General features: G+C 32.4%; 1 protein-coding gene across 1 annotated transcript; it reads right to left on the bottom strand.

Moving 5' to 3' along the window:
* Positions 1-5,005: 5,005 nt before the first annotated feature.
* LOC114187724 (WEB family protein At5g55860-like) lies at positions 5,006-10,133 on the bottom strand. Its single transcript, XM_028076047.1, has 3 exons — positions 9,776-10,133; positions 8,445-8,658; positions 5,006-7,036 (listed from the first exon to the last, which is right to left on the bottom strand). Exons 2-3 carry the CDS (start codon positions 8,619-8,621, stop codon positions 5,252-5,254), a joined length of 1,962 nt encoding a protein of 653 aa, XP_027931848.1. The 5' UTR covers positions 8,622-8,658; positions 9,776-10,133; the 3' UTR covers positions 5,006-5,251.
* Positions 10,134-10,915: the final 782 nt, after the last annotated feature.

Raw genomic sequence — 10,915 nt, 5'->3', positions numbered from 1 at the left:
AAAGTAGTTTAATAATAAATTATAGAACTCCGATCAATTCAAACCTACCTTTCTAATGATTCAATAAGACTTTTTTTTATCCCCCATTAAAATTTGTCATCAATTCTTATTTAAAACCCTAAAATAATATGATATTATTTGCCTAAATTTAAAATCAAATATTTAAATTTAATTTTCAAAGTATGATATTGTTATAACTTAAACTTAACAAAAGTAATTAATTTAAAGAATTAAAATTTAAAGAAATAATATCACAAAGAAATATAGTTCTAGGATTAAATTGAACATTTATTATTTTTCATCCATGGCTCCTATTTGCTGTTGCAAGTCAAATCTATATAATTAAATGCCTATAATTAATTATATATTTGGTGACTGGTGAAGGTGGGTGCCATTATTTTATTATTATATTTGAATTCCTTAAAAAGTTTAATATGTTATAACGGCTTGTTCGAAATGATTAAAGAAACCGAAAGAGAATGAAAAAACAGAAGGATAAGATTTTCAAAATCTTGTGTCGTTTGGAGTCGCAGAAGTTGGAACTTGCATTTTCTTTTGCCAAACTTTAAAAAAGTAAACCATAAATGAATCAAAATATCAAAGTAATTAATTGCATATAATCTTTTTTATTTTGCCACAATTAACCTACGCATGTATAATGATAAATCATTAGAGTGTTAATTAAGTTTTAAAATAATGTCTTGCAACTTAAAGTTCCTCTTATTTTTTTAATATTCTTAACATCTTTTAATTGAAATTGTATTACTTGTTTAATTTGTTTCAATTCAATTCATTTAATTTTCCCATTAATTGGCTGGTATAATTATTATTTTGTACTGTTATTTTATTCACTTATATCCATATAATAATACAAGATTATGTAATAGAGTAATGTTCATGCTCTTATACTGTAAATGACTTATAATTTTTAATTGTTTATTTTATGGGATAAAATATGATTTTATTCTTCTAGTCACTTTTAATTTCTTTTAAAAAATATAATACACTTGTTATCCCTATAAAAGTAAAACGTGTCTAATCTTAGTTATTTACTCTCTTTAATTACAAGATTTCACTTTTGTCTCTAATTTTTTTTTTCACTTTTTGTCATTTAAAAAATGTTTTAGCGAAAAAAAATGTCATTCACATATATTTTAGAAACTCTATATTCTTTTTAATGAAGTGAAAGTTGTCCTTGTAACATTTCTCACCTTAATAATTAATTTAAAGCATTACATAGTTGAAAAAAACATAAACCAACTTATAAATATATAAAATGTATTTAAAACTCTTCATGAGAAAAACAAAATAAATTTTTGAAAGATAAATAATACTTTATTAATATTAGAGGATCTATACAATATTAGTCTTATATACTTAAGCAACAACTACTCTCCTTAGGAAGACAGTCCCTAGTTCTATTGCTTCAAAACTTGTTCATATGCACTAGAGATATCAAAAAATTCGTACATATGGGTATCCGTGGATAAAATATGCAACGAGTAGAAAATTGATATTGTAAATAGATACCCACGGGGAATGGGTAGTGTATTTTTAATACCCGCATGTTAACGGGGCGAGTACAAGTATCATAGTATTCGTACCCGTGGATACAGGCACTCGCTATACTCTAATTTAAATTTTAAAAATAAAAAAATATGATTAAAATATTAACATATTGATTTTGAATGAATTATTTTTTTATCAATTAGTTTTAAAAAATTTATTTTCTTTTAAACTGTCATTCAACACTATTTAAATGGATTATCTAGACTTTGTTTAAAATTCATGAATGTTATGTATTGTATTTTATTTGAATTTACGATTAAAATATGTTGTTAAATTTTTATTTTTATTTTTTTGTAAATACTCGTAGGTACCCGTAGATATCCGTAGATATTAAAATATTATTCGGGTACCTACATAACGGGTACCCGACAGATATGGGTACGAGTACAAAGCAAATATTTATCCAACGGGTAGGGTACAAGGGAGTTACTACTCGTACCCTACCCGTCCCGTTGACATCCCTAATCACAACACAACATACAATAAGGTAAGTTAAAGTAATTTAAATCATACTTATTGTACTGTATGGGTTGGTCGGTTGATCAACTGTCGACCGGCTAGGGTGACTTCCTAAATGTTCTCTCATCGATTAAGTTACGATGCTCGACATATGAAGATATGTGTGACATTGACCGGTCATCGGTCAGTCAAGTTATAATCAACATATGAATATATATGTGACATTGACTGATCATCAGCTCTCGACAAACAAAAATATGTGCGACATCGATCGATCACCGGCCGATCAAAGTCAGTAACATGGTTCTACATTGCCATGAGTAATAGGATTAATTAGTCATGTGAATTGTAATTGTAGTGCATGCTTAGAACCATTCTAAGCTAATCCACCTATGGTATGCGTTAACATCAATTGACTAAGGAAAGTCTGAAACAAGAAAAATCTTTACAGAACTCCTTAATGGATTAGCTCACTTATCTTATCAATTATGAGATGCATTGAAGTTAGTGCACTTACAACCTGACCACGATAATCGATTAGGTAAATTTTCTAATCCATTAATCTGAGTAGTAGAGAACTCTTTTTAAACAAATCTCAACTCAATTTCATTTTTACGAAAAAAAAAGCCTCGAAAATTTGTTTTGAGTGATTAAGATATGAGAGTTCTTGCATTCTTGAAGGATCTTACACCTAGGTTTTCAAAAGCTTGAAAACATGGAGTTGATTCGGACAGTTGAAGCTTGGCACTAGGGATCATTTGTAAAATCTGCACAGAATAGGTGTATTCGTTCCTTTCTTTCCTTTAACTGTTTCTTTATATCTTATTCATTGTGTAGGTGAATGTCTGATTGCAATTGTGTGAAGCATTGCATTTAGGAAGAATTCTTGATTAGTTGATTAAGATCTTAAGTAATTAGTTTTGAATTATTTAGAGAAACTCTTAATTCTTGAAACTCTTTTCAATTAGTAGAAATCTTTTAAGCTCGGGTTGCTTAGAAGAAAATTAGATGTAGATTCATCTTGAATCTAACTAGTATTGTCCTCTTTTCTTACCTTTCTGTTATTTTTAATGTGTTTGGGATAATCCATTTACACTGCATTGGTTAATTGATTAGAACATCTTATAAAGATCGAAAATAATTCCAAGAATTGTCTAAAAATATCAAAATCTTGAAATATAAATTCACCTCTCTTGGTTCCTATATATTGGACGTAGCTATTTTAACAAAATATTGTACTTTAAAACGATTAAACATAATTTAGAGAGACAAAAGTGAACAACTATATTTTACATCTTTAATTTTATTTGTCACGTAAGTCATTTGCTAAATAGAATTTTAACTAAAATCGAATTTGACTCATTTGGGTGTTAAAAAAATAATTTTTTTAGGAGGCAAAACCATACTTTACCCATTTTTATTTATCACATATGTTGTTTAGTAATGAGAAAATATAACAAGTTAAAATATAGACTAAAAGGATAAAATACGTCAATATAATTATTGAATAATAATATGAAAATCTCAAAGGTAAATAACAATATCTGATATAGATATCCTCCCACTCATTAATTTAAGCAAAATAAAGGTGGCACCATAAAGTGTCACAATGTCTTCACAATTTTACATCCTTAACATTCATATTATAGTTAAACAATTATAATCTCTTCCAAATGTAAAAATCGTTGCAAACTTTATGTTTTAATAAAGCTTTTTCATTATCAGAACGTGCTGGTTTGATATTCCTATAGCTAAACATTCATTATATCAATCAATAAAATTGAAGATATTACTCAGAGAAAATGGACATGTTGCCTTTAAACCTTTTACTAAATCTCAGTTGAACTAAAACATGTATGTTTTGTCTAAACTATCATTTGGATACTAAGGCACAATTTCCTGTAACTTCATTAATCGTTTTTAAGAGATAAAATATAAATAATATTATATTTGTCATTACCTAATGTAGTAAAAACGTTTTTTTTTTAGTTTCTAAATAGTTGAAGTTTGTAATAACTGTTTTAATAAACCATATTAAGATCGATTTTTTATTGACTGACTTTGAAAATAAAATAACCCATGAAAACAAACGGGAAACTAAACCATAAAAAACTATTAGAAAACACAGGAATTTATGTGCTTCAACTTCTATTCCACTGCCTCTACAATAATATAAATGATATAATAAAAAAAGAACCATAAAACGAAATTTTCACATAATAGCACTATGTCCCATTTTTTTTTTCTCTAAATACCACACTGTATGTTTTATTTATAAAAAAAAAACATTTTTATTGTGCTAATTCAAAATTCAGATTCTGAAAATCGAATTCTGAACGCGAACTAGTACATTTTGACTTACTTTTTTATCAGGTACACCAAAAACAGATTCAGGGAATCAAATTCTGATCTAACACACTAAAAGTGTGTTATTTGCATAAACAAAACGTAGATAGTGCTGTTTTGTATGAAAATTCTCATAAAACACATTTTAGTTTCTTAGATTTTGATTAGGATGATGCATCTTTTTGTCAAGACTGTGTGCAGTGGTAGGTGGTCCAATTAGTCCATTTACGAAGAGGGTGAGACGTTCTTGGAGTGTGGTAGAGAAATTAAAGAAAATTTATGTGTTATATACAAAAATGAGTAGTAAATGTTTAGTGGTGCAAGTTGCCTATAAATGGAGAAAGGTTAGGTTAGAAGTAGCTTTGCTTTGTAGTTTGAGTTATTTATGACAAGTTAGAGAAGGTTATGCAGTTGAAAGTTTTACTCCTTATGGAAAATTGAATAGTGCATTAAAATCACCATGATTTTTGTGCTGTATCTTTCACTACCTTGACATTGTATTTTAGTATGCATAGAGACACATTTATAAAGTTTTTCTTATGAACCAAACTGAAATGAAGTATTTGCATTGTGCATTTCCTAGAATGGTAACCAAACACTATTCACATTACACAATACTTTGCTTCAAATATAGTTCAAACTACCAGCCATGAAAGCTTAGTATTAACAGATGAAAAAAAAAACAATAGATTTTAATCTTACTTCTGGTTCCATTTACATTATGCATCTCCAAATTTGTCACCAAACTATAAACACTACACAATCCTTTCCTTCAAACAGACTACAACGACAAAATCTGATCAAATTCCTCAACTACACACAAATAAATGTTTCTCTCAAATTCAAGAGCTGCACAAACTGCTGCACATTACATATTTCATAGAGGGTTTTCACCAGGCAGATAAGAAGGAGAGCCACCCTCAACCTGGTTTTTCTTCCTATGGAAGATGCCGCTAATATTAGGCAAGAGTGCTTTTTTTGAAACTGAAACCTTCTCCTTTTCAAACTTCCTCACCTGCGTAGTTGTATGAGGAGGATTCTGCTTTTGAATCCTGTAGTGCTGAGGTGATGATTCTGTTGACACCTGTGTTTCAGCCAAAATTCTGGATGCGGCGTCTGCAGCCTTCTTCTGCTCCCTTTCGCGCCATCTTCGGAGCTCACTCTCCACTGCCCTTTTTGCTGCTTCAGCCATTTCAGCCTTTTTCAGAGCCTCTTGTGTTGCAGCCTTTATATCCTCAATCTCCTTCTGAGTTGTCTCTAACTTTTTGAGAGCCTCATTTTCACTGGCCTTCACAGCTTCAACCTGTGCCTTAGCAGCAGCCACTTTCATGTCTGCTAATTTGTCAGACTCCTCAACTTTATGGCTTAGTGAATCAAACTCATCTTTTGAGATTGTGATGACAGCATCAGATTCAGATGTGGATGCACGAGCAGCAGTAGTTCTTTCAGTTAACACTGTAATCTGGTCAAGAGCTCTTTTCTCGGCTGCTTTTGCTGCTTCTGCTTCTTCCAGTGCCACTTTAAGCTTTCTCTCTGCTTCTGCTAATGCAAGTCCAGTAACTTCAGCTTCTTTCTTCAATTCTTCTGTTTTTTTCTTCATATCTTCTGCTTCCCGCCTTGCATTTTCAGTTTCAGATGTCAGCTGGCTAAGTGTCAAGATCATTTCCTCAGATACACCTCTAACTTTAGATTCTTCTGACATGCAGACTTCAAGCTCGGACTTGCTTTTGCGGAGCTTGACGTGCAGATTCCCAACAATGGATTCAGTTTCAGATTCCTTCTCCTTCAACTCAGAATGTTCTTTCTTTACATTCTCCAGTTCCACCTTGAGAGATTCCACTAAGCTTTTAAGAGAGCTTTCTTCGTCTGCTACTTTCTGCAGTGACCCCTTAGCATCATCAAGCTCCAAAGTGACGCTTTTCACAGAGTCCAAGTCCGAGGTCCTTTTATTTTCCATTTCCTTTTGAAGAGCCCCAATTTCACTCATTCTCTCCTCCAGCTGCATTTCAAGATTCTTGGAAAGCTCAGGACTGAATTCCTTCTTTAAAGCAAGCAATTGCTTTTCAGATTGTTCCAGGGTAGCTTTATACGATTGTCTTAGAACATCTTTCTCAGCCAAAATCATTGCTTGCTGTTGGTGTGCTGCAATAGATGCAAGCTTTGCTTGCTCAATTGACTCCTTTACAGATGAAATTTCTTTAGAAATCTCACATGCTCTTTCTGTGTTTTCCTTCAATCCATCTTCAGCTTCTGCTGCTCGCTTGAAAGCAGACTTTTTTGCATCCAAGCATGAATCATACTCTTGTCGAGTCTTGCTCAATACTTGCTTTGCAGCATCAAGTTCTGTCATGACAGCTGCATACCTTTTTACTGCAGAATCTAATTCTTCCTTCCAAGCACTACCTGTTGCGTCAGGGATACCATGCTTTTCTTCTGCAAGTTTTTTTGCCTGACTCTTTGCAGCTTCGGTAGTCTTGATCGCTAACTCCCTAGAATCACCAATAACTTTCATCTTCTGTGTCAAATCCTCAACTGTTCTTTTAGCCCTTTCAAGCTCCACAAGAGCTTGAACCTTGGTAGTTTCAGCATTCTTTACTTGTTCCCTTAACTTGTTCAGCTCCTTTTGGGCTACATGAAGTTGTGTCTCCTTGGCCAATACTCTCTAGTGAAAGAACAAACTTGTAAATTGGAAATTGAAAAAGACAAAGTACAATGAAATCTATCTTGGTAGAAGGAAATATAAAATTATTAATGGATAACCTAATTTAGTGGTCAGAAGTTAGATCAGCTGGTGTTACTAGAACAAAGTGGTGTACAATTAAAACAGATTGCTATGGTAATTGATTATCTAAAATGGTGGATATAGATTTGCATAATGTTACATGGAAAATGTAATGTTGCCCTTGAGTATGTTGAAACCTGTGCCAATTCATTCTTGCACAAGAGATTCCTTCTTAAATGATGAACACAACATCTTCCTGTATTCAGATCTTTAAGAAAACTGAGCAAAAACAACTTATAACAATGTAATTTTAATATCATTAAACCATTAACACTGCTGAGACACCTGGAATTCTTGTTTACGATTCCCATATGCTATATACACGTTCACACAATTTTGAGTAGAAAAAGACCATTTTAGGAACCTGAATTGTCCTCCAAACCATTTATGTAGTCAAGCTGAGAATTATAATTGTTTTAATAAAAGCTAAAACTATTGAAAATGCTCAGGAAACTCAAAGTAGTTAAAACCAAAAGGTATAATAAGTCTTTGGGATGTTAACTAAAACCCTAAATTAACTATTTAAGTTCATTTTAGTCCTTACATATATTTAATATTATCACTTTAATAACACAATTTTTTGAATTTTGGACAAATGTGATTGCCGATTACACTTTCAAGAACGAATTTCTAATTTCATTCAGTTCAGGGACTAATGTTACTGCACCCTACAAATTTAGGGACCAAAGTGATCGTTTACACATTCACATTGTTCATTCTATCAAGCCACAACATTACAGAATGATGATATGGCACTGATAGAAGGAGATGAAGGATTTAAAGAAGTAGAGTGTTAAGCATGATATGAGAATGGTTTTGGGGCCTCTGGTCATAAAGGTTTCCCCATGTCCTATGACTTATTACGTTCTAGTCTTTTATAGAGAGAAAGAGGGAGGATACTCTAGTATGCAGAACTGAAACTTATACCATAGTTTTATCAGTGCAGAGAAATTTTCCAGAGTTGCTCAATAAAATTGAGTCTGCATTTTGCAAGTCCTAAAATAATAAGGAAAACTAGTCTGGCAATGAGAGTGAAGTGCCTCCTCGCACAATGGAGAGAAACACAGGACGATAAAATAGTGTAAAACTTTTATTAAGCAAACTGGATAAGTATCTGCTCCGTCAAAATGCATATAGTCAATTTGTCATAAAGGTTTTTTTTTCCTCTTTTTATCAATTAGAGTTAAAAAGACTACCTTGAATCATAAAATGTTTATGCTACATCATGCAACTTCCAGTGTAACATTGTTGTGGTAGAGAACACATCCAAGTACAAAACAACAATTACCTCAGCAGAATAAGGTTTTGCCTTCTTAATAATTGGTTTTTCACCAGAGAAAGCACCTTCACCAAATAGAGAGACAGCATCTTTAACAGACTGAAAAGGTGGGCTGGTGTCAATCTCTCCAACCTCAGGTTTTGGATTAGGAGACTCAGTAGCACTTTGCCGAATTTTTGCTACCATTGTGTCTTATAATAATATTAAGTAGTTTGAAGCCAACCTGTTGCAAACAAGTTAGTAGAAAGATATTAAAATAAAATAATTATCATCATGAACTGGTAAATTATAAACGTCAAACATACAGAACTCCATATTAGAAGAATATCAGACAAAACAAGACCACTATAAAACCAAGTTAAAGAAGAAAAACTCCATATACCAAAAATCTATCACAGTGACTGTGTGATGGACACAGGATCATTCTCCAACCAAGGGGAAAAAGTAAAAAGTTATTTTTGTGCAGTGTCAAGAATCAAGAGACATGATAGAACCCTAAAATCACTAATACAACTTGCACTTGGATATATTGAAACAGTAAGATTCTCTCTCAAAAAATACTTCTGAGTTTTGAACAGTCACTATCAATAGCTTATTCTGGATTAAACTCCAACAGCCTACTAGATTCCAGAATACCTCCCCGTTCTATCAAATAAGAACATTCAAAAAACAACATACTCCTCAAACAACAACCAACTTGTATCCACACTACAACCCCCTTAATGCATAAGTATAAACAAACCAAAGAATAAAGAATATTACACAATGTTAAGAGCCCATTCACAAAACCATAATAAATTGAGGAGTCAAGGACCTTTCTGCAGTGCAAATAGGCCTCCAAAAACAAAATGCAAAGATTTCAGGCAATCCAAACTTTACATGCAAAAAAAAATAGTAACGAAAAACTTAAAATTCCACAATCTATTTTTTTTTTCAAAGGGTTTTCCCATCCAAACAACCCCTTCAGAATAAAAAAAAAAGACCACAATTATTGAAACAAATTTATTCTCTAAAACATGAACAGAAGTTTGTCCAACCTACACGGCAGAGGGGATAACATTGCAATTAAAAAGCCCCAGAAGTAGGTCAAAACGACCCGAAAACGACAGAAAAACATCATCAAACGCCGCAAACAGAGCATGAATTGAAACAACAGCCAACGAAGCAAAAAAACGACGAACGACAAAAACAAACGAAAAACCGAAAGCGGCCTCTCCAAACAATCCAACAAAACCCAAAATCACAAAACCATCAAAGCCTCCACCTTCATAAATCCCAAGCGAAATTCACAAAAAAAAAAAAACAAAAAAAGAAAATAAGAAGAAGAAATAGGACCTCACCTTCCAGGGCCTCTTCAAAAAGCTGACTCTCAAAATTTCCAATCAAAAGCTCCGATATTGAATCTCTCCAGAGCGAGAAAGAGAAAGTTATGAGAGAGAGAAAGTGATGTGTGGGTTTGAAAAATCCGAAAGCTGTTCGAGACAAATTTTTTGTTTCAGCTGTAGTCAAGTTCAAAGAGATGAGAGTGCGGATCGCGTGCACCCGTTCTCATTTTAAGACTCTCCCTTTCGTTTCAGAGCGTTTGTATACCCTTGTTCCTTTTCCATGAAATGACCCTTTTGTCCTTAGCGCATGGCACTAGGGTTCGCCACGTCATCGGTGGCACCGTCCAAGAAAACACCCTCAGGTGACGATGACCTCAATAGGAAAACGAAAGAGATGGTAGAGAAAGCAGTGTTTTAGACAGCAAAAAGGCAAATTCTTTTATATTTTTTTTCATTCCTTGTTTTTCTAAGTTTGTCTCCAATAATTGAGAGAGAAAAATAGATTAAAGTAAAAAAGAAAAAAAGTACAAGAAAATCGATCAAATAAAACCGCAAATTCTTACACATGTTAATGTCGTAAAGTTTAATTTTTTAACCTCAACAGCACATCTGTGTGTGACTAGGGTTATTGGGGTAGTTGTTGTTGGTGAAGTTGTTTGGTAGTTTATAGTTTTTGTATTCTTTTTGAATTAGGGTTCTTTGGGTGCCGAAAGGTGACACCTTGCATGATAACATGATATTATACAATTCATACATCGCTTTCTGATCCTTGATGAAGCAATTTGTGGGTTTTGAATAGTGCCAAATTGTCCTACAATTGGATTTTATAGGACGTTGAACCCTATATACTTTATTCACACTTCCTTTATTATTGTTGTTTCTTTCCCCCATCTCATTGTCATCATGAGCATGTCCTAAAAAATTAATTACTATGTCCCATGATTTTGTTATTATGGTTTTTTCTTTTTCTTTTGTTTTATCACATGTGAAGAGAAGAAAAAAGTCTCTTTTTTATGCTGTAAAATATTATCTATCATCAATTTTTTTCATGCAAATGTTAAAATTTGATAACATAAAAAAAATATAAGTAAAAAATGAAGCTTAAAAAATGAGAATACTTACACGTTAAGTACTTAGTTTATACAATGAGGTTAT

This window comes from Vigna unguiculata, chromosome 6 (genome assembly GCF_004118075.2).
Source record: "Vigna unguiculata cultivar IT97K-499-35 chromosome 6, ASM411807v1, whole genome shotgun sequence".
Taxonomy (NCBI): domain Eukaryota; kingdom Viridiplantae; phylum Streptophyta; class Magnoliopsida; order Fabales; family Fabaceae; genus Vigna; species Vigna unguiculata.
This window is presented reverse-complemented; position numbering and strand designations above follow the sequence as displayed.